The 26,220-nt window shown below is 39.7% G+C and overlaps 1 protein-coding gene across 1 annotated transcript in view; it reads left to right on the top strand.

Annotated features, from left to right (window-relative positions):
* The window catches only part of LOC103423812 (uncharacterized), a 28,306-nt gene extending 3,150 nt beyond the window's left edge, over positions 1-25,156 (top strand). Inside the window, exons 4-36 of the mRNA XM_029094546.2 lie at positions 24-191; positions 289-504; positions 1,110-1,204; positions 1,481-1,655; positions 2,210-2,628; positions 2,953-3,076; positions 3,221-3,319; positions 3,415-3,486; positions 4,132-4,269; positions 4,511-4,664; positions 4,773-5,140; positions 6,143-6,606; positions 6,690-7,031; positions 7,295-7,519; positions 8,032-8,122; positions 8,277-8,354; positions 8,511-8,801; positions 8,931-9,128; positions 9,313-9,801; positions 10,251-10,412; positions 10,587-10,916; positions 11,036-11,118; positions 11,319-11,423; positions 20,597-20,825; positions 21,064-21,429; positions 21,563-21,664; positions 21,890-22,033; positions 22,482-22,570; positions 23,119-23,201; positions 23,309-23,424; positions 23,835-23,920; positions 24,027-24,126; positions 24,400-25,156. Coding sequence (XP_028950379.2) covers positions 24-191; positions 289-504; positions 1,110-1,204; positions 1,481-1,655; positions 2,210-2,628; positions 2,953-3,076; positions 3,221-3,319; positions 3,415-3,486; positions 4,132-4,269; positions 4,511-4,664; positions 4,773-5,140; positions 6,143-6,606; positions 6,690-7,031; positions 7,295-7,519; positions 8,032-8,122; positions 8,277-8,354; positions 8,511-8,801; positions 8,931-9,128; positions 9,313-9,801; positions 10,251-10,412; positions 10,587-10,916; positions 11,036-11,118; positions 11,319-11,423; positions 20,597-20,825; positions 21,064-21,429; positions 21,563-21,664; positions 21,890-22,033; positions 22,482-22,570; positions 23,119-23,201; positions 23,309-23,424; positions 23,835-23,920; positions 24,027-24,126; positions 24,400-24,465 — 6,267 coding nt within the window. The 3' untranslated portion in view covers positions 24,466-25,156. The remainder of the gene's footprint in view (positions 1-23; positions 192-288; positions 505-1,109; positions 1,205-1,480; positions 1,656-2,209; positions 2,629-2,952; positions 3,077-3,220; positions 3,320-3,414; positions 3,487-4,131; positions 4,270-4,510; positions 4,665-4,772; positions 5,141-6,142; positions 6,607-6,689; positions 7,032-7,294; positions 7,520-8,031; positions 8,123-8,276; positions 8,355-8,510; positions 8,802-8,930; positions 9,129-9,312; positions 9,802-10,250; positions 10,413-10,586; positions 10,917-11,035; positions 11,119-11,318; positions 11,424-20,596; positions 20,826-21,063; positions 21,430-21,562; positions 21,665-21,889; positions 22,034-22,481; positions 22,571-23,118; positions 23,202-23,308; positions 23,425-23,834; positions 23,921-24,026; positions 24,127-24,399) is intronic.
* Positions 25,157-26,220: the final 1,064 nt, after the last annotated feature.

A 26,220-nucleotide genomic window follows, 5' to 3' on the forward strand; every position in this document is an offset into this window, starting at 1 on the left:
CTTTCTTGTCCATCTATGTGCAGATTCTTTTGTTGTTTCCCCGACTTCAGCCCCTGGTAGCTGCCATGGGTTGGGATTTATTATCTGGCAAGACTGCAGCACGAAGGAAATTAATGCAACTGCTGTGGAGAAGCAAGTCACAGGTTTTACGCCTGGAAGAATCTTCTCTTTATAGTAATCAATCGGATGAGGTACTTGCCCCTAAAGTCTTTCTTGTGTGATATTTTTCTGGCATGATATCAATTTTAACAAAGGAAAAATGTGACTATATGTGGTATTCTTTGTCAGGTATCTTGTGTGGAATATCTCTGTGATTCTCTTTGTTATCGGCTTGATCTTGCCTCTTTTGTTGCCTGTGTCAATTCTGGTAAATCATGGAATTCAAAATCATCATTGATGTTGTCTGCTAAAGAACAACTAGCCTCCAGTAATGAAGATGCTGAGAATGATCCTTTTGTCGAGAATTTCGTACTGGAAAGGCTTTCTGTTCAAAGTCCTCTTCGGGTAAGTCGTCAAAATAACTATGTTGTTATTTTTGAAAGGGAAACTTACATTTGATCAAACACAGAGCAAGAAAAACTACAGGAAGGATGGACAACATGGCCATCGAAATCAGACGTACAATGATGACATATAAGAATCAGATTATGCTCAGCCCAGACTCTCACCAATCAACATGAATTACTCTAAATAGTAACTTATAATTTCTTTAGCAAAGACCCCCCATGAAAAGCAAAAAATTTAATGTTATTCTACCCCACATTAAATCCACTACATCCACCTTACCATGAGAAAACCTTTGGTGATGATTTATGGAAACATCTACTCTGGCATTTTTCTTAAACCATTTTTTTTGTACATATGCATAGACTTACGGTTATTTATTTTGGTGCATTATGTAATAACGTTGTCATACTGTGTCGTAAGTTCGTAACTTGTCACTTGCAGTTGATTTTCTCTGGATATAAAGTTATACTGTTGTCTTTTGTTCCCTGAATATGTTCTTTAGGTGCTTTAAAGATATAGTTAGCATTGTAATGGTTCCGTTTTTAATAGTTTTGAGTCCTCCAATGTTAGAATGTGATATGTGATGGGTTCATTCTCTGTAGGTATTGTTTGATGTTGTTCCAGGCATAAAGTTTCAGGAGGCCATTGAATTGATAAGCATGCAGCCAATTGCATCAACTTTAGAAGCCTGGAAGAGGTGAGCATTCTTGTATCATATCTTATTGGGTGTCAATCTTTGTTATGCATGATTTAGTTTGCATCATGTATTACTAGACATACAAAGAAAGGGATGAAAACAAATCATTTTGTGAATAGGAAGTGTGTCCAAAATTCCACTCATGCTAGTTCTGTGACTGCTTTTCTTTTCTAAGTTGTTGATCTGACATTCCGGCAGATATCAGTGCTGTTTATTGTTAAATGTGGAATTGCTTTCCCTTGCATATCATGATTGATGTTTTCACCTTTCTCTTAGGATGCAGGATATTGAACTCATGCATATGCGCTATGCTCTAGATTCAGCTGTTCTTGCAGTTGGCGTGATGGAAAGGAGTATTACTGGTGAAAGTGACGGTCTTTATCAAGTTGCATTTAGCCATCTGAAAGATCTGCAGAACCATTTGGAGGCTGTCACCGATATCCCTCGCAAGGTAATCTAATTTTTAGTGCGTTTTTCTTTAATTGTTTGTTTCTTATGTTATGCTTGAAAATTGTTTATTGTTTTCTTTTTTCGCAAGGTAACATTTCACTTAATTGTTTGTTTCTTATGTTATGCTTGAAAGTTGTTTATTGTTTTCTTTTTTTCGCAAGGTAACATTTCACTTAAACTTCCTTTTTTGTGGTTGTAGAAATGTTTTGTTTTCGTATGTTTATCTCGAAAGTTCAACTTGCGAGTCTATGCCACATGTTTCCTTGAGCAGATCTCTGCATGCTGTCTTTGAAACTTTGTGTAACTATAAAATAAAATTCATGGACAAATGCATAACTGTTGTTTATCCATCATGTTCTGATGCTAGAGAATTAGCTTGCCAAATGGATTGTCTTTGGTATTATGTTCCAACTTCATTTTGAAATTTCATGTTTTTCTTTGAATCTAAATGCTCTTGATTTGTTTGGAATGCCATCAGTTTTCTTAGTTCACTGCTTTTATTTTCCATTTTTGTTTGCTATTATTTTCTAATGGTTCTTTTCAATGGTGGTGTAGATCATGATGGCAAATGTCATAATTTCACTTTTACATATGGATGATCTTTCTCTCAATTTGGATCATTGTGCTTCACCGGGGAGCTCTTCTGGATCACACCACTATGCTTCAGAACAAACTGATGAAACATGTGAAGGGGGAAATGAATTGGTTATATCCTTTACTGGGAAACTACTATCAATATTAAATCACTGTCTTCCGTCAACTGTAGCTGAACTAGATAATGCTCTAAGTGAAGGCATTAGTAGGGATGGAAGACAAGCGTTGGAGTGGAGAGCATCAATTGCTAAACATTTCATTGAAGAGTGGGAATGGCGGCTGTCAATTTTGCAGCGTCTTCTTCCATTATCTGAACGTCAGTGGCAGTGGAAGGAGGCATTAACTGTATTACGTGCCGCACCATCTAAGCTACTTAACCTGTGAGTTCTATAATTTTTATTTTCTTATTTGTGGAACTTATGTAGTGTTCAATCTGTTCTTTAGTGTGAATTGATTTTTGGATATTGGTTATAAATCACTGGTTTTCAAATGGTAGTTTATGACAACTATGAACTATGACGATCGCCCCAAAAAAAAAAAAGATGACAGCATTAAATGAAATAAACCTTGTCCAAAAAACAAGATAGAAAGCAGTGATGATATTTTGAAGATCATAATACATCATCAGTTAAACTTAATATGAGATTTCTGACGCCAATTTTCCAAAGGTGAATTAATATTGCAGTTGTTCTTTTATGTTGCAGGTGCATGCAAAGAGCAAAGTATGACATTGGCGAAGAAGCAGTGCATCGCTTTTCATTGTCTGCAGAAGATAAAGCTACTCTTGAATTAGCTGAGTGGGTGGATCGTGCTGTCAGAAGACAATCTGTATGATTCAAATCATGTCTTGTAACTACTTATTTTATGCTTTTCTGCTTTGACTATCTGTACTTGTTCCATGTAGACTTCTTTTGGCTTTGTTTTGCCTTGGGGTGCCTTCATCTGTAGTGTCTCATAAGATGGCCTTTCTAGGTAGAAGATGTAGTCTCTCGTGCTACTGATGGTGGGACTTCTACAATACAAGATCTGGATTTTTCTTCATTACGCTCCCAGTTAGGTCCCTTGGCTGCAGTAAGTGCTTAGACTACCAAGTCTCTACTCCCCACTATCTTCAGGGAGGTTGAATATTTAATTAATGGGCTGATATTGTATATATTTCCTGTCAGATTCTTCTTTGTGTCGATGCTGCTGCTACTTCTGCTAGGTCTGCAAAGATGTCCCAGCAGCTTTTGGATCAGGCAATGCTCAAATAAACTTGGAACTTTAAGATCCTAATTGTGGCACAACCACATAAAAATTGATTCGTTGTCCTTATATATGCTTGTCTTAGATTATTTTGTGATTCTTGAATTGTCTAATTTCCAGAAGACATGAAGTATTTACTTTAAAACATTGGATTTTTCAATGTTTTGATATTGAGTGGTCCAAATCACCTTGGTTCTGATACTTTTGTGAGAAATTGATGTGAATAGGATAATCTGAAGGTTTCAGCATCAGTTTTGCTTTTTCTTCCACCCCCCCCCCCCCCCCCACAGTAGGCCGCAAATACTTTAATACCAGACCAACATTTGTGTTATCACGGCCTTCATAGGCAAAGATCTTTGCATTGCCTTTTCTTCTGAAGTATTAGTTGTAAGACTTCATGTCATGTGTCAGAAATATCATGAGCTTGGAAGAAAGTAAAGTTTGCCTCGATTGGTATCATTGGATTGTTATTGGAAACCGTCTCTGGATGTATTCCAGAACGTTCGTCTTCCCCATATTTTCTTCTGTGTTCCTTTTGTCTTTTTGTTGGCTTTGTTATGAGGTGTTTTTGTTGTTAACAGACATACAGACTCCAGTAGTTTGGTTTTACAACAAGCTTCGATTTTTCATATATGCAGGCTCAAGTTATGCTGTCTGAGATATATCCAGGAGTTTCTCCAAAGATAGGCTCCATGTACTGGGATCAGATCCTTGAAGTGGCAGTTATATCTGTTTTAAAACGAATTCTGAAGCGTTTACATGAGTTCTTGGATCAGGTGATCTTTATATTCCTATGTAGGATAAAGAGTTCTTATTAAAAGATTGCACCGTCTTTTTATGAAGTTGACGAACCAGGATATAAACAAATTAATTCCTTTCTATCTTGTTGTTCTTCCATTCTTTAATTCTTGGTGATTACATTCTGTCCCGAGTAGCTTGCAGAATGATTACTGCATTAAAAAATTATATTTGAGATTACTTAATTATTTATCCTGGACACTTGATCTACTCATCCAGGATAATTCTCCAGCCCTTCAGGTCACTTTGTCTGGGGAGAACATCATTTCTTCACCAAAGGAATTCCAGAGACTAGGACAACGGGAGCGTGTTCTCGATATGCTACATCATATGATTGAGGATGCTCACAAGGGAAAGCGGCAGTTTCTCAGTGGTACATTTTTCTAGATTATCCTTTTTGTTTTTAGTGTGGAGGGCTGGGGAAATATGTTTTATGGATGCTTTGCTTCGTATGGCTTCATCATGTCTTTAATTCACACAGGTAAGCTCCATAATCTTGCAAGAGCCATAGCTGATGAAGAAACAGAGCTAAATTCTTTTAAAGGAGAAGGCCCATCTGGTGACCCGAAGGTTCTTTATGATCTCGACAAAGACGGAGTTCTTGGACTTGGGCTAAGAGTTTCCAAACAGATACCATCAAATTCCGCAGTTGGAGAAACTACATTGCAGCCTGTTGGCTATGATGTAAAGGACAATGGGAAGAGATTATTTGGTCCAATAAGTACCAAACCCATGACATATCTTTCACAATTTATTCTCCATATTGCTGCAATTGGAGACATAGTTGATGGAACAGATACAACTCACGATTTCAACTTTTTTTCACTCGTGTATGAGTGGCCCAAGGATGTAAGATTATTTGAAGTATTTGCAGTAAAGTGTGTGTACATTATATTATATGTATTTGCTTTCTAATGTTCTCTTATTGATGGCATTTTGGAACTTAGTTAAAAGAGTGGAATACTTTTGGAAGCACTTTAATATCAGGAACCTCATCAAATCATAGGTTTAATTTAAAAGGCTGTAGAATCACATATGTTTAGGTGCAACTTCTGGTACTATGGTACAGTGACTTTTAGGCATGTATATGATGGCAAGAAATGTGGAACTGATGAGTATTTGTACATGGAATTTATGCATTATTTACCAGTAATGTTGCACTTGCATGCAGTAAATGCATACTCGATGAGATAAAATGTTTAACCCTGTCCCCGGTCTGCTGTTTGGTTGTCAAAAATAATTTAAGGTTGCACCTTTAGCTTGATTTATCTGGAATGGTCTGCTATTTTGATCTAAGATCCTGTTTGGTTTTCCTTTTTCTTTGTTTGGTTTCTTCTTGTTATGTTCCTGGTGGACTTCTTGTCCATCCTGTTTTCTAATTTCCTTTCTTGAATAAAATTTTTCTCCCCTATAAAAAGAGAAGAAATGTGTACTTGATGAAAAGGAGAAATACGATACACTTGACAATTACATGAATTATTTTCCTGTCGCTAGTATTTGTACAAATTAATACACTTTTAGAACCTATTTAAATCTGATACTCTCATTTCTTGAAAAACTGATAACATATGTAATAGATTTAATTCGTAGAAATTGCATGGTTTGGATGGATTGTTAGTGTATAGGCAAGAATGATCTATGAAGGGATATTAGCATCTTTGTTTGACGCAGAACTTGCCAGTCTGTTTATTTAGTTTAGTTTGATACATATGAAATCCTTTTGTTGGATGTTTCTTGGTTCTTAATCGTGTGTCTTAGATTTGAAAGCTAAAAGTTCTTATGTTAGTAGTTTACATATTTCCTTTTATGATAGATTATTGATATAATTATGGTGGCTATTGTATTTTGCAGCTTTTAACTCGTCTTGTCTTTGAACGAGGCAGCACTGATGCAGCTGCTAAGGTAGCTGAGATCATGTGTGCAGATTTTGTCCATGAAGTAATTTCAGCATGTGTACCTCCAGTTTATCCCCCACGATCTGGTCATGGATGGGCCTGCATTCCAGTCTTTCCCACCTTCCCTAAAAGTGGCTCAGAAAATAAAGTATTATCCCCCTCTTTCAAAGATGCTAAGCCTAATAGTTACTGCCGGTCCTCATCCTTGCCCGGAATCCCTCTATACCCTCTTCAGTTAGATGTCATTAAACATTTGGTTAAGCTATCCCCAGTGAGGGCAGTCTTAGCATGTGTTTTTGGGAGTACAATTTTGTACAATGGCAGTGATTCTTCGATCTCAAGCTCCTTGGATGGTGGATCGCTGCAGGCACCTGATGTTGATCGGTTGTTTTATGAGTTTGCTCTTGATCAGTCGGAGAGGTTATATTCATGACTGTAAATCAATTTCTCTTTGTGTATTTGCCTTATTGTTGCCTAGCTTTACTTGTTATTTTTACGTACAGGTTTCCAACTTTAAACCGATGGATACAAATGCAAACTAACCTTCATCGAGTTTCTGAGTTTGCTGTAACAATTAAGCAAACTGCCGATGGTGGCGAGGCTAGGGCTGAAGCAAGAGCTATCAAGAGATTACGCGAGCTTGACAGTGATACTGAGTCAGAAGTTGATGACATTGTTGGTAGCAGTAGTGTTTCAACAGCTTTACCAGACCTCAATGACCAAGGTGGTGCAGCTACTGAACCTTGGGATGACTCTTCAAAATCTGATGTTGCTGAGCTTGATACTTCAGTTTTCCTTTCTTTTGATTGGGAAAATGAAGAACCGTATGAGAAAGCTGTACAGAGGTATTATAGTTCTTTACGAAGATAGGGAAATTATGAGAAATATTTGTTTAGTATGCTGGAAAGCATCTTTACTATCTCTGAAGTTTCAGTGCATAAATTATCTGGTTTTGGGGAGCATTAAACAGAAATTTTCCGTTTTGCTTTGGAGGGAGGGGTTGGCAAGTCTATTTATCTTTTGATTGGTTTTGGGATAATATTGTCATCATGCTTACAAAGGAAGGTAACATTACCGTTTCTAGTCACTCATTGCTGTCATTTAACAGATTGATAGAAGAAGGTAAACTCATGGATGCTCTTGCACTGTCTGATCGCTATCTACGTAATGGAGCTTCAGATCATTTACTTCAGCTAATCATTGAAAGTGGGGAAGAAACTCGGTCAGTCCCTGTACAATCTCACGTTTATGGAGGAAATAGCATATGGAGCAATAGTTGGCAGTATTGCCTGCGGTTGAACGATAAACAAGTGGCTGCTAGACTTGCTCTCAAGTATGTAATGTCATGGGTGTATAATTTACCTTGTGAATGTTAGCTCAAATGAATTATACTAGTATCCGGCTATCGTACCCATCATCTTTGATCAGATTTGTTGCATTTGCGGAGCTGTTTTTGTTCCAGTACTGAAAATGTTCCAATTTGATATTTCAACTTATATAAGTGGTTCTTGTTTCTCATAAAAAAACACTTATATATGTGGCCTTTTTTAATTTCAAATATTGCTGGAATGTATGAATCTATGAATCTATTTTTGGTCCTTGAAAATGTCTTGTTCCTGTAAGTTGGGACTTGGGAGTAATTCTGCTCTCATTGTCTCCGAGTCTCATAGTATAGTTAGCTTTCCCTGGCATCACATGTTGTGAATCAGCCAAATCCTTCTCGTATGTTTATAGTCCAATTAACTGAGGGGTGTGGTTAATGGTGTTACACATGCACTAATGATTATATGAGAATCATTATATTCTTATTTCCATAGAGTCGTAGTCTTACAAATTTTGTTCCAGGTATATGCATAGATGGGAACTGGATGCTGCTTTGGATGTTCTCACAATGTGCAGCTGCCACCTACCTCAAAGTGATTCCATTAGGAAGGAGGTAGTGCTTCAATATTTGATAAATTGCATATATTGTATTAATGCTAAATTGATGTCTTGATTACGTGAAGCTTGATAAAGGTTTTACATGTTGCATTATTGTACTTGGTGAACTGTATCTTTTTGTTGTTGATGTAATTCTTTTGGATGCTTAGGTCATGCATATGAGACAAGCTCTGCAGAGGTACAGCCACATTATAAGTGCAGATGAGCACTTTAGCAGCTGGCAAGAGGTTATAATTCTGGTCTCTATGGACTAAAATGAAAAGTAAATATGATAGGAATATTACAAGATAGCTCTTCTTGTTTATTTATTTATTGTGGTACCATGCATGTCACATTAAGTAGGGTTTCATTCTCTTCTTTTGTCCTTCTTGGTTCAATATCAGGTTGAAGCAGAGTGTAAAGAAGATCCTGAGGGCTTGGCACTCAGATTAGCTGGAAAAGGAGCTGTTTCCGCTGCTTTAGAAGTGGCTGAAAGTGCAGGATTATCCATAGATTTGCGGAGAGAATTGCAGGGCCGGCAGCTTGTGAAACTTTTGACTGCAGATCCTCTCAGTGGTGGAGGTCCAGCAGAAGCTTCGCGGTTTCTATCTTCTCTACGTGAATCAGATGATGCTCTACCAGTTGCCATGGGTGCAATGCAGCTTTTACCTGATTTACGGTCAAAGCAGCTTCTTGTAATTATCTAATTTTCTCATGGAAATTTCTTTGATCTAATAAAGAATACTATTTGTGTGTTATACATTCATATACTCTTGGTTGAATTAAAATGTTTATTTTGTTTATTTATTTTTACTTTTGTAAAGGTTCATTTCTTCCTGAAGCGAAGAGAAGGAAATCTTTCAGATGTTGAGGTTTCTCGGCTTAACTCATGGGCTTTAGGTCTTCGTGTTCTGGCTGCCTTGCCATTGCCATGGCAGCAAAGATGTTCTTCCTTGCATGAGCACCCTCACCTGATACTTGAGGTTCTTCTGATGAGGAAACAGCTACAGTCAGCTGCTTTGGTTAGATATCACTTCTGAAATGCCTTCAGTCACACACCAATACTTGACATATTCTGTGTTAAGACAGATTTGAATACCATATGATCATTTTCAACTACTTACTGCATGAAGGCATACTAGTTGGATTGTGATCTCTCTGTTTGTGGTTCTTTGATTGCTTATTCACATTTGTTTTCTTTGACAGATTCTCAAAGAATTTCCTTTGTTGAGAGACAATAATGTCATTATTGCCTATGCTGCTAAAGCTATTGCTATCGGTATTAGCTCTCCCCCGAGAGAATATCGAGTATCTGTTTCAGGGACAAGATCAAAGCAGAAAACAAGAACAGGTGCACCTGTGAGGTCTTCTTTCACGAGCAGTCTAAGTAACCTGCAAAAGGAGGCTCGCAGAGCTTTCTCTTGGGCTCCACGAAATACCGGAGACAGGGCCGCCCCAAAAGATGTTTACCGTAAAAGAAAGAGTTCAGGTTTGACGCCATCAGAAAAAGTAGCTTGGGAGGCCATGGCTGGTATCCAAGAGGATCGTGCTTCAACATATTCTGTTGATGGGCAAGAACGTCTTCCTGCTATTTCCATTTCTGAAGAATGGATGCTAACTGGTGATGCAACGAAGGATGAAGTTGTTCGTGCATCTCACCGTTATGAAAGTGCCCCTGACATTACTCTTTTCAAGGTATGCTAGTGAAATGAGTATGTACATTTTGGTTTTTTGATGCAGGAGCGTCTACAAGGCATCAGTTTTCTTTTATAAACACCCCTAGATGTATAATAAAGATAGGAAAACTAAATATGTTCCAACTTCCATTTAAAGCTAAATATGTTTCATGCTGCCATTGTAAATAATGATTTTCATACTGCTATTTGTCCATTTCATATGTAGAAGTAGAACATATGGGAGCATCCATGGCTTATATTAAATCGTTGTTCAAACTTCTGTGGAATTCTAATTTCATCAGTCCACCTACACTTAATCGTATACTTTCCTTGTATGAAGTTTTTTTGGCATGGGTTTGTAAATTTTTTATCTTTATAATTAGTTAATTAGTGGTTTCTTCAGCATGCAATGGTCTTGTTTGGGCATGCTGCTACTGCTGGCTGACAGTTTGGGTTTTCTGTTTGCAGGCACTGATTTCTCTATGTTCTGATGATTCTGTCTCTGCAAAAAGTGCATTGGATTTGTGTGTTAAACAGATGAAGAATGTGCTGAGCTCCCAACAATTGCCTGAGAATGCATCTATGGAAATAATTGGTCGAGCATATCATGCCACAGAGACGCTTGTACAGGTATACTTCCAGAAAGCATTTACAACATGGTTAAAATTCCATAACGAACAAAGGAAGAGCATTCATCTTTACCTTGTAAAGGCAGGGTTATGGTTTTGCTATGCAATCATCTTTATGTGCATTTTAGTTTGTGATGCGGATTGCAATATTAGTTCTCATGGCATGCTTTTGCAGGGGCTACTTTACGCTAAATCCCTGCTGAGAAGGATTGTGGGTGGTAATGATTTGTCAAGTAATTCTGAAAGAAGCAGGGACATTGATGATGCATCCTCTGATGCTGGTAGCTCTAGTGTGGGCAGTCAGTCCACAGATGAGTTATCTGAAGTGTTGTCGCAAGCAGACATTTGGCTAGGACGCGCTGAGCTGCTCCAAAGCCTTCTGGGATCTGGAATAGCTGCTTCTCTAGATGATATTGCCGATAAAGAGTCATCTGCCCGTCTCCGTGATAGGCTGATTGTAGATGAACGGTACAGCATGGCTGTATATACATGCAAAAAGTGCAAGGTAAGTATCATAGATGAACTTTGTAGTTAAAGTCTGCTGCTTTTTTTAATTGTATGTTTTTTCTTTGGAATGATTATTTGAAGCATGTTATGCTTATGGATATGTGGGACTTCTGTCAGATTGATGTTGTCCCTGTTTGGAATGCATGGGGACATGCTTTGATTCGGATGGAGCACTATGCCCAGGCTCGTGTCAAGTTCAAGTATGTTTAGTTTAGATTTGGCATGGAAAGGCTATGGAGCCTTTTCCTTCAATAAAAATGTGTTGTCCCCCTTCTACTCTCGCTCTCCCCTCTCTTCCCCCCGCCTCTTCATGTTGTATCTCTATGTCCATGTTTATCCGTGCTGAGGTACGTATGGTACAGGTGTTTAGTAATGTTATCTCCCCCCTTCTGATTTTTAGGCAAGCTCTCCAACTGTACAAAGCTGATCCTGCTCCTGTCATTCTTGAGATCATCAATACAATCGAAGGAGGTCCGCCTGTTGATGTTTCAGCTGTTCGTTCCATGTAAGATGCCATACAGCTTTGAAATAAAAAAAAATTATGTTTGTCTGGTGTCAAATATTTTGTAGGATGCTGTGTGATCTAGAGTTTGAGACAATTTTTGTCCAAGTTCTAAGCCAGGAGTTTGAAAGCTCTTTCTATTTCCTAATGGGAGTTTTTAAGCTTGCACACTGTATACTTCTATTTTCTTCAACTGTAAAGTCCCAAGCCCGGATAAAGGAGGAGGGGGAGGGCGTCAGGTAGTCGACAGCCGGCACTCCATGATCACGTCGAATCCTTATGAAAATGAATCCAGAACAAAATCGCGCTAAAGCTAGGGCGTCACCCGTAAGTGGCGCGCTGTGTGGCCCGAGCACAGTGATAAGTGAGCAAGGGTCGCTGTATCTCCATCGGCACCCGGATGCAGTGTTAAATGAGCAAGGGGGCCATAGAAACTTCTTTTCGAACGACTCCACTCAAAGTTGTTTGGGAGCATATGCTCCTATCAACTTTACCCGGGACACACAAAAGAAGTACTTTGATCCTATTAGACGGGGGAGGGTGAAGAAGCTAGGACAGAAGGGTAGAGTTCAAGAGAGCAAAATGCGTTTAGGAACGTGGAATATAGGAACCTTAACGGGAAAATCTATGGAAGTAGTGGAAGTTATGGTGAGGAGAAGGATAAATATTATGTGCCTACAAGAAACTAAGTGGGTTGGTAGTAAGGCAAAGGATCTAGAAAACTTAGGGTTTAAACTTTGGTATTCGGGCACAAATAGAACGAGAAACGGTGTTGGCATCATCGTAGACAAGACCTTGGTACAAGATGTTGTAGATGTCAAGAGGGTAGGAGATAGAATCATGGCAATCAAGATTGTAATAGGACAAGAACTTATCAATGTGATTAGTGCGTACGCACCTCAAGTAGGGTTGGATACGAGTTCGAAGGAGAAATTTTGGGAAGATCTTGGAGACTTGGTGCAAGGAATTGCTCAGACGGAGAAGTTATTTATAGGAGGAGATTTAAATGGACACGTGGGCAGGGAGACAGGCAACTATGGAGGTTTTCATGGTGGCCATGGTTTTGGGGAGAGAAACGAGGATGGGGAAGCTATCTTGGATTTTGCAATGGCATATGATCTCTTCTTAGCCAACACCTTCTTTAAGAAGAGAGAAGAACATGTGATCACCTACAAGAGTGGGTCGTCAAAAACACAAATAGATTTTCTTCTAATGAGGAAAGGGGATCGTATAACTTGTAAGGATTGCAAAGTTATACCAGGAGAGAGCGTGGCTAATCAACATCGCTTGTTGGTGATGGATGTACATATCAAAAGAGTAAGACAAAAGAACAAGACTTGGAAGTGCCCAAGGACTAGATGGTGGAATCTAAAAGAAGAAAAACAAGCCATTTTCAAAGAGAAGGTAATCACCCAATGTGTGTGGGATAGAGAGGGGGAAGCTAGCCAAATGTGGGATTCCATGGCTAGTTGTATCCGAAAAGTAGCAAAAGAGGTATTAGGAGAGTCCAAGGGCTTTGCCCCACACCAAAAGGAATCTTGGTGGTGGAATGAGGAGGTACAAACAAAGGTGAAGGCTAAGAAGGAATGTTGTAAAGCCTTATACAAGGAGAGGACCGATGAAAATGGTGAAAGGTATAGAAAAGCGAAGCAAGAGGCGAAGAAAGCTGTGAGAGAAGCTAAGTTAGCGGCTTACGACGATATGTATAAACGACTAGATACCAAAGAAGGAGAGTTGGATATCTATAAACTATCTAGAGCAAGGGAAAAGAAGACAAGGGACCTAAACCAAGTGAGGTGCATCAAGGATGAGGATGGAAAGGTTCTTGCTACAGAGAACGCGGTTAAAGACAGATGGAGAGGTTATTTTCATAATCTTTTCAATGAAGGACATGAAATGAGTGCTTCTTTAGGGGAGTTGAGTAACTCAGAAGAGTGTAGAAACTACTCTTTTTATCGTCGAATCCGGAAGGAAGAAGTGGTTGTAGCTTTGAAGAAGATGAAGCATAAAAAAGCAATAGGCCCAGACGATATACCAATCGAAGTGTGGAAACTTTTAGGAGAGACAGGTATAACATGGCTCACTGACCTTTTCAATAGGATTTTGAAAACGAAGAAGATGCCAAATGAGTGGCGAACGAGCACTTTGGTGCCTATCTACAAGAATAAGGGCGACGTACAAAATTGCATGAACTATAGGGGTATTAAGCTAATGAGTCATACAATGAAGCTCTGGGAGAGAGTCATTGAGCATAGATTGAGGCAAGAGACACGGGTTTCGGACAACCAATTCGGGTTCATGCCAGGGCGCTCAACCATGGAGGCAATCTATCTCTTACGAAGATTGATGGAAAGATATAGAGATGGGAAAAAGGATTTACACATGGTCTTTATAGATTTGGAAAAAGCGTATGATAGGGTCCCAAGAGACATTCTTTGGAGGATTTTAGAGAAGAAAGGAGTACGAGTAGCATATATCCAAGCTATAAAGGATATGTATGAAGGAGCAAAGACTGCCGTAAGAACTCATGAAGGACAAACCGAAAGCTTTCCCATAACTGTAGGATTACATCAAGGCTCATCCTTAAGTCCTTACCTTTTTGCGTTGGTAATGGATGAGTTAACAGGACATATTCAAGATGATATTCCTTGGTGTATGCTTTTCGCAGACGATATAGTGTTGATAGATGAAACTCAGGAAGGGGTAAATGCAAAGCTTAACCTTTGGAGAGAAGTGTTGGAATCTAAAGGTCTTCGCCTAAGCCGATCAAAGACAAAATATATGGAGTGCAAGTTCAATGCAAATGGAGGCCAAAACGAGTTAGGGGTGAAGATCGGAGATCAAGAAATACCAAAGAGCGACCGTTTTCGTTACCTAGGATCTATCTTGCAAAAGAACGGAGAATTAGATGGAGATCTCAACCATAGAATACAAGCTGGATGGATGAAGTGGAAGAGTGCATCCGGTGTGTTATGTGACCGCCGTATGCCACTGAAGCTCAAGGGAAAATTTTATAGGACGGCAATAAGGCCGGCGATGCTGTATGGCACAGAATGTTGGGCGGTGAAACATCAACACGTACATAAAATGGGTGTAGCGGAGATGAGGATGCTTCGTTGGATGTGTGGGCACACGAGAAAGGATAAGATTAGGAATGAGGATATCCGGGGTAAAGTAGGAGTAGCCGAAATTGAAGGAAAGATGAGAGAAAATCGGTTACGGTGGTTTGGACATGTGCAAAGAAGGCCTACTGACGCTCCGATTAGAAGATGCGACTATGGGACAGAGGTTCAGGGCCGAAGGGGTAGAGGAAGACCTAGGAAAACTTTGGAAGAGACTCTAAGAAAAGACTTAGAGTACTTGGATCTAACGAAGGACATGACACAGGATCGAGCACAATGGCGTTCTAAGATTCATATAGCCGATCCCACTCAGTGACTTGGATTTTCCAAGTCTCCAACCGAGAAGTTTTCCTCACTCGGAAAATTAAGGGAACACTACCCAACCTACATGCTCCACTCAGAAAGCTTCAACATACAAGCTTCAACAAAAGAAAATTCAAAGAACTTAGCGAAGAAGGCTTTGGTGTATCTAACACAATACGTTGAAATGAAGGAAAGCTTATTTATTGATATCCCCGATAAGCTACAAATATGTACATATACATGAGTCAAAATAAACACACAAGAGGGAGCCTTCACAAAGGTTGCTTAGGAGAAGTCTCAGCAGTCGGTAGAGCCCCAGAAAGAGAAGGCACCGGAGGGGGATCATTTAGAGCCTCAGTACTGGACAGAACCCTAGAAGGAGGAGGCATCAGAGGTTGATCATTTGGAGCTTCATTACGCGGTACAGCCCCAGAAGACGAAGGCAATAAATGCCTTTGGAACAAACCCACAAATCTCTGATGATCAAGTAAAACCTGACCATCAGTTTCCTTCATCTGGTCAAGCTTCCTCTTCATGTTTGTACCATAGTCATGTGCGAGCCGGTGCAACTGTTTATTCTCATGCTTGAGCCCTCTAATCTCCTGTTTGAGACTCATCACTTCAGCCGCCAATGATTCAACTTGGCGGGTTCGAGCAAATAGGCGTTGGGCCATATTAGACACAGAACCTGCACACTGAACACTGAGAGCCAGCGAATCCTTAACAGCTAACTCATCAGACTGTTTGGAAAGTAGTCTGTTATCTTTGGGAGTGAGAAGGTTCCTGGCCACCACCGCAGCGGTCATATCATTCTTCATCACGGAATCCCCAACGGTAAGAGGACCAGTAGGGGAGACGAAGGATGGGCGCCATATGTTGTCTGGAGAAGGCGGGGCTGCCTCTTCAACAAGGTTCAAGTCAAAACGACGGTCGGAGGGGCCAGACATTTTCAAAGGTGTTGAAGAGAGAAGAGGTCGGACAAATCAAGATCTTAGAAGTGCAAGAATGAAGCTTCTACTGGTGGAGATTCAAGTGTGCTTTGGAACTTAATGCCAGCCCCTATAAAAATCTGCACTCGACGGAGCTTCAGAAATCGAAGAGGCGCCTGCTCAGAAATCGAAGAGGCGTTTGCTTTCTCAAAAGCTGGGCTGCTTAGAGATCACGAGGGTTGATCTCAGAAATCGAAGAGGCGTTTGCTTTCTCAAAAGTTGGGCTGCTCAAAGACCTCGAAGGCTGATCTCAGAAATCGAAGAGGCGCTCGCTTTCTCAAAAGCTGGGCTCCTCAGAGACCACGAGGGCCGATCTCAGAAATCGAAGAGGCACCTACTTTTCCAGCCTTGTCAGCACCTGTCACACGCACACTCAGCTTTGCGGAAATTATGGGCATTCTGTCGAAGACTTCTGGGGAAGTAGAAAACACATGAATCTTACTGTTCAATCACCCACTTCCCACACGCAACAATAGCTCATGGGTACCACAGAAAACTTTGTCAAAGTTCTCTGCCAAAGTTGAGCACGTGAAGCTTGCAGCTCCCACTACATCGCTCTGACCAAGAAGGGTAAAAGAATAGCAAAGAAACAGCACTAACAAAGTTTAGACCCATAAATTTTGAAGGTCTAGCTACCATATTATTACCCACAAGGGTAAAGGAACAGTACCACTGCTAGATAATTGGAAAGTCCCTGTTTGTCAACCTCTGTGCTTCGTGGCAAGGTAGACTAGCAAACATGCCCAACCTTTACTCATATTCGAGAAAACACTCCCAATAAGATTGCTTGCTCCAAAATCGAAGAGGCACCGTCCTCCTAATCTCGAGAGCCAGACTCCCAACATGACTACTTTCTTAAAAATCGAAGAGAGGGTAAAGGAACAGTACCATTGCTGGATAATTGGAAAGTCTCTGTGTGTCAACCTCTGTGCTTCGTGGCAAGGTAGACTAGCAAACATGCCCAACCTTTACTCACATTCGAGAAAACACTCTCAACAAGATTGCTTGCTCCAAAATCGAAGAGGCACCGCCCTCCGAATCTCGAGAGCCAGACTCCCAACATGATTACTTTCTCAAAAATCGAAGAGACACTGCTCCCCGAATCTTCGAGAGCCAGACCCCCAGCATGATTGCTTTCTCAAAAATCGATGAGGCATCGTTCTCCGAATCAATCGAAGAGGCGCTCGCTTTCTCAAAAGCTGGGCTGCTCAGAGACCACGAGGGCCGATCTCAGAAATCGAAGCGGCACCTACTTTTCTAGCCTTGTCAGCACCTGTCACACGCACACTCAGCTTTGCAGAAATTATGGGCATTCTGTCGAAGACTTCTGGTGAAGTAGAAAGCACATGAATCTTACTGTTCAATCACCCACTTCCCACACGCAACAATAGCTCATGGGTACCACAGATAACTTTGCCAAAGTTCTCTGCCAAAGTTGAGCACGTGAAGCTTGCAGCTCCCACTACATCGCTCTGACCAAGAAAGGTAAAAGAATAGCAAAGAAACAACACTAACAAAGTTTAGACACATAAATTTTGAAGGTCTAGCTACCATATTATTACCCACAAGGGTAAAGGAACAGTACCACTGCTGGATAATTGGAAAGTCCCTGTTTGTCAACCTCTGTGCTTCGTGGCAAGGTAGACTAGCAAACATGCCCAACCTTTACTCACATTCGAGAAAACAGTCCCAACAAGATTGCTTGCTCCAAAATCGAAGAGGCACCGTCCTCCGAATCTCGAGAGCCAGACTCCCAACATGACTACTTTCTCAAAATCGAAGAGAGGGTAAAGGAACAGTACCATTGCTGGATAATTGGAAAGTCCCTGTGTGTCAACCTTTGTGCTTCGTGGCAAGGTAGACTAGCAAACATGCCCAACCTTTACTCACATTCGAGACAACACTCCCAACAAGATTGCTTGCTCCAAAATCGAAGAGGCACCGCCCTCCGAATCTCGAGAGCCAGACTCCCAACATGATTACTTCCTCAAAAATCGAAGAGACACTGCTCTCCGAATCTCGAGAGCCAGACCCCCAGCATGATTGCTTTCTCAAAAATCGAAGAGGCATCGTTCTCCGAATCTCGAGAGCCAGATACCACAGACCACTTTTTCAAAGTGCTCTGACAGAGTTAAAACATGTGAAACTGGCAGCTCCCACTACCGTGCTATGACCAAGCAGGGTAAAGGAATAGCATTACTACTTGTTAGGGAGACTCCTATATATGTCGACCTCCATCCCCAACGGACAGGCAGACCTGCAAAAATGCTCAACCCTTCATCATATCTGAGAGGGCACTCCCAACGAAGCCTTTCGAAATATTCAGCTTTCTTTCCCCCCGATAATACCTCTGCAAACAAGCTATACTAGAGCAAGAATATCTCATATCATCAGGGTTAAAAGCAAGAGTATCCCATATCATGCTTTTTCCCTGTCTTTTCCTTTGGCCTTGTTTTTACCTGCAAGACAAGGAGAAAGAGAGCAATCAGTCAGCACTTGGAATCAAGCTTCCAGCCAGGAACTGACTGCCTGGAACCCCTTACCTGATTACTTACCTGGCATTGCTCTCGAGTACTCATCTTCAACATCTTATGTTTCCAGGGAAGATTCCGCATCTGCTTGAGGAACAGATAGGGCAAGTGCGAAGGATACAAGGAAGCATGTGGAGACAAGCGTAACAGCACACGTGCCGATACATCCATTACTCTGTCAAAAGCAAAAGTATCCCATATCAGCAGGGTGGAACGTACTCTAGATTTGATGGACTTGTTTTGACCCTCAAATTCTTCAGCCGGCCTTATACTCTGGAGGAAACCAGAAAACCCTCCAGCTCAGTTCAAGAATAAGCCTGTGGAAAGTTACTTCTTCAAAAGCAAAAGTATCTCATATCATCTCTTCTCATTTTTCTTCTCTTTATCCTTCATGCTGCTGCAAGATGGGGAGAAGGTGAACAATCAGTCGGAGCTCTGATTGCTTACCTTGTCTGTCACCTCTTTCAGCAGACCCCCTAGCTCGGCGACTTGGAGGACTCCTACTACATGGTTTGTATCGCGCTTGACCAAGCCTGAAACTACAAGTAAGCTTCAAGTGAAATTGATACATTACCTTGTGCATCTCCACCAGTTAAAGATACCACCCCTGGATGGAGGAAGAGTACTTCCAGAGAAGATGCCACATCTACCTATGAGACAGATAAGGCAAGTCAAGACGACACCACACTCCGATACTTAGAAGTTTCGTGATTACGAGATCATTCTCTCACAATATTTCCTAATGTCATTTGTACTAAATCACTCACTTGTACTCACTAAAGGAGAGCTTGAACCTATGTACTTGTGTAAACCCTTCACAATTAATGAGAACTCTTCTATTCCGTGGACGTAGCCAATCTGGGTGAACCACGTACATCTTGTGTTTGCTTTCCTATCTCTATCCATTTATATACTTATCCATACTAATGACCGGAGCAATCTAGCGAAGATCACAAAAAGCGACCGTTTTCGCTACCTAGGATCTATCTTGCAAGAGAACGGAGAATTAGATGGAGATCTCAACCATAGAATACGAGCTGGATGGATGAAGTGTAAGAATGCATCCGGCGTGTTGTGAGACCGTCGTAGGCCACTGAAGCTCAAGGGAAAATTTTATAGGACGGCAATAAGGCCAGCGATGTTGTATGGCACAGAATGTTGGGCGGTGAAGCATCAACACGTACACAAAATGGGTGTAGCGGAGATGAGGATGCTTCGTGGGTTGTGTGGGCACACGAGAAAGGATAAGATTGGGAATGAGGATATTCGAGGTAAAGTAGGAGTAGCTGAAATTGTAGGAAAGATGAGAGAAAATCGGCTCCGGTGATTTGGACATGTGCAAAGAAGGCCGAATGACGCTCCGGTTCGAAGATGTGACTACGGGACAGAGGTTCAGGGCCGAAGGGGTAGAGGAAGACCTAGGAAAACTTTGGAAGAGACTCTAAGAAAAGACTTAGAGTACTTGGATCTAACGGAGGACATGACACAAAACCGAGCACAATGGCGTTCTAGGATTCATATAGCCGACCCCACTTAGTGGGAAAAGGCTTTGTTGTTGTTGTTGTTGTTGTTGTAAAATCATTTATCACTTATACGAGGAACAGAGACCAATGGGCTTTTAGAATTTTTCTTTCAATAAACAGGAAGCTTGATAATAAGCATGATGATCCATGGTAATTTTATGTTTCTGTATAAACTTGAGTTAGAAGAAACTCAACTCCATTCATAGTGTCAACCAAACTGACAGTAATAAATGAGAAGAAACTCAGCATTGAGCTTGTTTGCCAATATGAAGAAAAATTAGCTTTTTGTTAAATTTGAGATGAATCATCTTTGTACCCATTTGGGTTTTTTTATCAATGTTGAAGAACAATTGAGATTGTCCATTTCCGTAATGGTTATATACTGTGATGAAACCTCGTGCTATTCAGTGCATGATATATGACATATAGATACATTATGATTTACATCTCTTATTGTGCCCTGGGCTGGAATGAGAGGCACTGTAGTGTTGCTGATGTATCAGGTCGTGGTTATGTTAATTGAGTTTATTCTTAACATGACAGTCTGGCATTTCAAAACACTTTTGCTCATGTATCATGCACCTTTAGTCTATGTGCACTGGAACTTTTGATTCTGAATCAATAAATATGTGCTTATGTAATGAACACACTTTTCTGAAGCTGTCATTGTGTATAAAGTATAAACTGAAAATGCAACTTATACTGCAGGTATGAACATTTGGCTAAAAGTGCACCGACAATCTTGGATGATTCTCTTTCTGCTGATGCATATCTCAACGTATTGTACATGCCTTCGACATTTCCTCGATCAGAGCGATCCAGGCGTTCTCATGAATCTGCGAATAGTAATTCCACTCATATTTCAGACTTTGAAGATGGACCTCGCAGCAACTTAGACAGCATACGATATGTTGAGTGTGTCAACTATTTACAAGAAGTAAGTTTCACCTTCCTTCTATGCTCAAGCTAGCATTGACCTAGTATCTCAATTTACAGATTTTGAATGACAAGGAACTGAATTTATAAACTGTGCATGTCGATTTTTTTTATGCTCGCATACATCTAGAGTACGAGTTAAGGATGTTATTCTTGCTACTTCCCTTTCCTGTTATGTTCCCATTTTTATACTTTTGTTTACAGTCAGGTTCTTGATAGCTATTTTCAATCCTTTGCAGTATGCACGGCAGCATTTGCTCAATTTCATGTTTAGGCATGGTCATTATAATGATGCATGCATGCTGTTCTTTCCTCCAAATGCTGTTCCCCCACCTTCTCAGCCATCAACAGTGGGGGCAGCATCCTCATCTTCATCCCCTCAAAGGCCAGACCCTTTGGGAACTGATTATGGGACCATTGACGATTTGTGTGATTTATGTGTTGGTTATGGTGCAATGGCTGTTTTAGAAGAAGTAATTTCAACAAGAATGTCATCTGAAAACCTGCAAGATGTAGCAGTAAGCCAGTATACAGCTGCGGCCCTTTCCCGTATTTGCATCTACTGTGAAACTCACAGGCATTTCAATTATTTGTACAAGTTTCAGGTAAATGCTTCATTCAATGGGTTTCATGTGGAACTGAAATGAGGATTGTTAGAAAGCTGCACTTTTTTAATGTTCATCATATTGTACTTTTATTTTCTTTTAGTTGGATTCAGATATTTACTTCATCTTTCAGGTTATTAAGAAGGACCATGTTGCTGCTGGACTTTGCTGCATCCAATTGTTTATGAACTCATCTTTGCAAGAGGAAGCTATAAAACATTTGGAAAATGCCAAGGTATTCTTTCGCTTATTGCCCTTGGACCATCTTAATTATCAAACATTTTCCAAGATGTCTCCTATATATTTTGATGTATAATGGCATGGAATCTCAGCCCTATAGTTTGGGAATTAGGTTTAGGGTTTGCAGCAAAGCCGGGAGAATTTCAGCCCCATAGTTTCAAATTTATGAATTTGTAGTGGTTGTATGTCTTTCATGTTCTTCAAATTTTGGTGGTTTTAGATGCACTTTGATGAAGCGTTATCAGCACGATCCAAAGGTGGGGATCCTACTAAGCTTGTGACGAAGGGTGTTAGAGGAAAAAGTGCCTCTGAAAAGCTAACTGAAGAAGGACTTGTCAAGTTTTCGGCGCGGGTATCGATTCAGGTAGTTGCATCGCTGAAGTCCTATATTCTTTTATGTTGTTAATTTAAAGAAATTGTTGGAACTTGGAAGACTTATTATGATTTAAATGTGAAGATTTGAGGGCCACATACATGAACATTTGACCAAGACAGTCCAAAAAATCCTTTAAAAAGTTCAAGAAACATCTTTTATCATTTGAATTATTGTCTCTCATTTATATTATCCTTGTGTATTGAGGACTTGGCTCTGCGGCTCTGCCTAAGTTATCTGATGTTAATTCCCAAAAAAAGCTATCAGATGTTAAAACCATGGTAATTTAGTAGGCTATCTGTATGGACCAAATCAATAGCTGACATATTAATATGCTTCTATTTGGTGGAAAATGATATCAACAGTCCGTTTAATTCAATAAACAGTTTCATTGGCATTTGTCTCTCATGTTTCCTGTTGATTTATTATTATATGGCAGGTTGAAGTTGTGAGATCGTATAATGATGCGGATGGACCACATTGGAAACATTCACTTTTCGGAAATCCAAATGACCATGAAACATTCAGGTCCGAGTGGTTCTTATCAGTGCTGGGCTTAGCATGAGTGTCATTAGTTTTTTATGATATTAAAGAAACCAATTACTTCACTGCCCGAAGCTATTTCTTTTGCCTTGTTTTTTCATATATTTGTATTTCTTGTTCAAACAACAAGCGTGCATGACTAGAATTCAAAGTTATAAAAGGAAAAAAAAATTGCTACTGCTATTAGTTAAAGTCTATTCATGTTAGTGAGTTAAAGGAAAATGTTCAGCGGTGTGGTATCAGTACATTCCATGCATTCCTCTTTTAATTTGTCTTCCATGATGTGAATATGTCCCAGGGTTGACCGCATTACTATTATAATTTGTGAATGAGGATATTTATAAGGACATTCCATAATTTTCTGGTTTATTTGATGAAAAAAAAATGATTTTCTTTATAAGGTACTCGTTTCTTCGGTGGTTTTATTACCATGCATTATGCTGTTTATCTTTTTTCCTTGCCATTGTACACGTTACATGAGAAATATTTTGATATGATGGTGAGGAAATTCATGCCCTTTGCTCTTTTTGCAGGAGAAGGTGCAAAATAGCTGAATCTCTTGTGGAAAAGAATTTTGATTTGGCTTTCCAAGTGATTTATGAATTCAATCTTCCAGGTAGCCATTACATTATGATTTCATGTTCAAACCCTTTTTTTTCGCAGAATTTGGTTCTGGATTTAGTGCATGTTTTTATTTACATTCCATCCTCTCATAACTTTCAGCTGTGGATATATATGCTGGTGTCGCTGCATCACTCGCTGAGAGAAAAAAGGGTAGTCAACTGACAGAATTCTTTAGAAACATAAAAGGAACAATTGATGACGATGACTGGGACCAGGTAATGTGATTTACATCTTGCTCAATAACCTGATAAAGCACACAAAGTATCCCATTCTCTTTATTAAATTCACAACAAATGAAAAAAATGGTGAGAATTCATCATCCTCGCCATTCGTTCTAGCATTTTACCAACAGAAGAGGAAAATGCAAGGCTAAGTTAAATACCTCCAGTTTGTTATGATCATTGACCGAGTTATAATATACTGATGATCCATTAAGATTATGAAGAGTCAATTTTAGCTGGTAACTTGTTTTCAGTTTAAGGTTTATATTTTGATACTTTCGAACTGGAATTAGTTTTAGAACTGTTTTCTGTGTCTCCCTTTCCGCTTTCTGGAAGTCTGAAACTTATTCTATTTCTTTCATTTTGAATTTAGTAAATTTTTATGTATTTTTGGGCTCATGTAGGTCTTGGGAGCTGCAATTAATGTATATGCTAACAAACACAAAGAGCGCCCTGACCGTCTCATAGACATGTTGACCAGTAGCCACAGGTAGTGGTTTCATGCTGTTGGAAAATTGTTAAACTTTGATTAGTTGAACTTTTAGTACTAAGAAACTTGTTCTGTGCATTTTTGTGTTTTTGATTTGGCTATGCAGGAAGGTTCTGGCTTGTGTGGTTTGTGGTCGTCTAAAAAGTGCATTCCAAATTGCTTCTCGTAGTGGAAGTGTAGCCGATGTCCAATATGTAGCTCATCAGGTTACCTTTCCTTCCTCAGAAACTCTCCCTTACTACATGGTACTTTGAAGTACACGCATCAAAAAACAATCTATGGGAAAAGGACACTATTCCTGTTTACAGATAGGTTACATAGCTTGGCCAACATGTAAATTGTTCAAAATAATCTATAAAAATTTCATCTGGTTTATGCTTCTAAGATTTTAGCGCTGTCAACACGCTGCTCAATGCTTTTATTTAATATCTTTTTGTTTCACATACCATATTCATATCTTTATTCTAACTTATTTGCAGGCATTACATGCGAATGCACTTCCTGTGCTGGATATGTGTAAACAATGGTTGGCCCAGTACATGTGATATGGTTGCTTGAGGAAATTACAGCCGGTGCAAGCAAATTACTGTTGGCCTTGCTTGTTTTGCTGCACCCAGATAGTTTGAAACAGATGGGGCCTGACCACGGCTAGGGGACCCAGTTGCTACTGGAATGGCGTGTTGCCGATATCTGGTGGTAGTTACCGCCATCATTTTTGTTTCGTATTGTCAAGACTTCCCGCTGCCATTGATGAAGCTGCTTTTGACTCATCGAGTTTGCTCTGTTATATTCAGAATGTTCTGAAACTCTGCCCGAGTTTTGGACAACACAGACATAGGGAACGTCTCTCGAAAGGCCGAACAGAAATCGATAACAATTCTTCCAAGTACCGAGTAGACAACACGTTGCTCGTGTGCGGTATGAACGTGCCTTGTCACTGCATTTCTTTGCTTCGTCAATGATTTTTTGTTAGTGGATTTTGGCATTTAGACTTCAGAGCTTAGTTAATTTAGGAGTGCTTGCGGATGTGTATAGATGCGAGAGAGAAAAAGAGAGGCATTTCTTGTATATATTTGCATTTTTTGGGGGGTAACGCATGTTTGTATTTTTCATTTCCTGTAAGAAAAACTGATTGATACACGCATATTTGTGGTGCGGCGATTCGAACACTGGACCTCGAGTGCAGTGGCAAACATTTCTTTCTCTCTTTATACAAGGGGTGAACGATTTTAACAACTTGAGCCATAATCGCTTGGTAAGAATCTAATGGATTAATGCAACGGTCAGTCCTTGCATACAACCCGTATCACTGAGAACGTAGCATAGTAGTTGGACCCTTACGAAAACATCGTTAATTCATGTTGAGGAGGCAGTATCAAGAAAATCGTTTTATTGTGCACACAATCATTGCATTAGGCCTATTAATATTATCACCAACAACGAACGGTTAAAACTAGACGTTCGAAACCAATGTCTAACGGACGTTGTAACGAGTGTTTGATTAAAAGTTAAAACTAGCTCAATTTGTTCGAGGTTGGTTCGTGTGCTTCAACGAGGGTGCAAAAGCAAGAATACTTCGAAAGGTTACAGAGATTCTAGTTGACCAGTACTTGATAATTTTAAAAATAATATAATAGGATAAAAACACTTATAATGTTTGAAGACGTATTAAGTTCGAATGATTTTATTTGTTTTTTTATTCATTAGTCTGTGAACTTTGACTGTTTGTTAAAGAAAAGTGAGTAATTTGAGGCTGTTGAGTAACGTTTCAATGAAGCAAGGGAAATTGTCAAGAGGCCTAGGAGCTAGGGCCTTGTCTTTCTCTTACCTACCAGAATAAAGGCCTTCTTTTAATGAATACCGAAGATAAATATGTTAAGAATATTCTTTTAAAAGTAGAACTATCTTTTGATTATCTGACATCACATTTTTTTAACGTAATGTTTTATAATTTTAGCATGAGAATTATATTAAATTGCAAAATGTCAAAGAATTCATAAAGAATCATACTTTGAGGGATAGGCTTCTCAGCATTTGTAATAGGGGAATATTAGGGAAAGTCCGTCGGTAACAGTTGACAAAACATGTGACGCTCATTACTGATGACATGAGACAAAAGGATTTTGGGATTAAGCTAAGTACAACGTTCAATAATATGTAGGAATTTGGCCACATGCATGCCATCCACGTCCATCCCTTGAAAAAAAAAAAAAAAAAAAAAACCTATAATTTCATATTTATCCATTATTTCAAAGATTTAAAGTAGTCATATATATATATATATCATCACTAGGCACGCT

This window comes from Malus domestica, chromosome 15 (assembly GCF_042453785.1).
Source record: "Malus domestica chromosome 15, GDT2T_hap1".
NCBI lineage: Eukaryota > Viridiplantae > Streptophyta > Magnoliopsida > Rosales > Rosaceae > Malus > Malus domestica.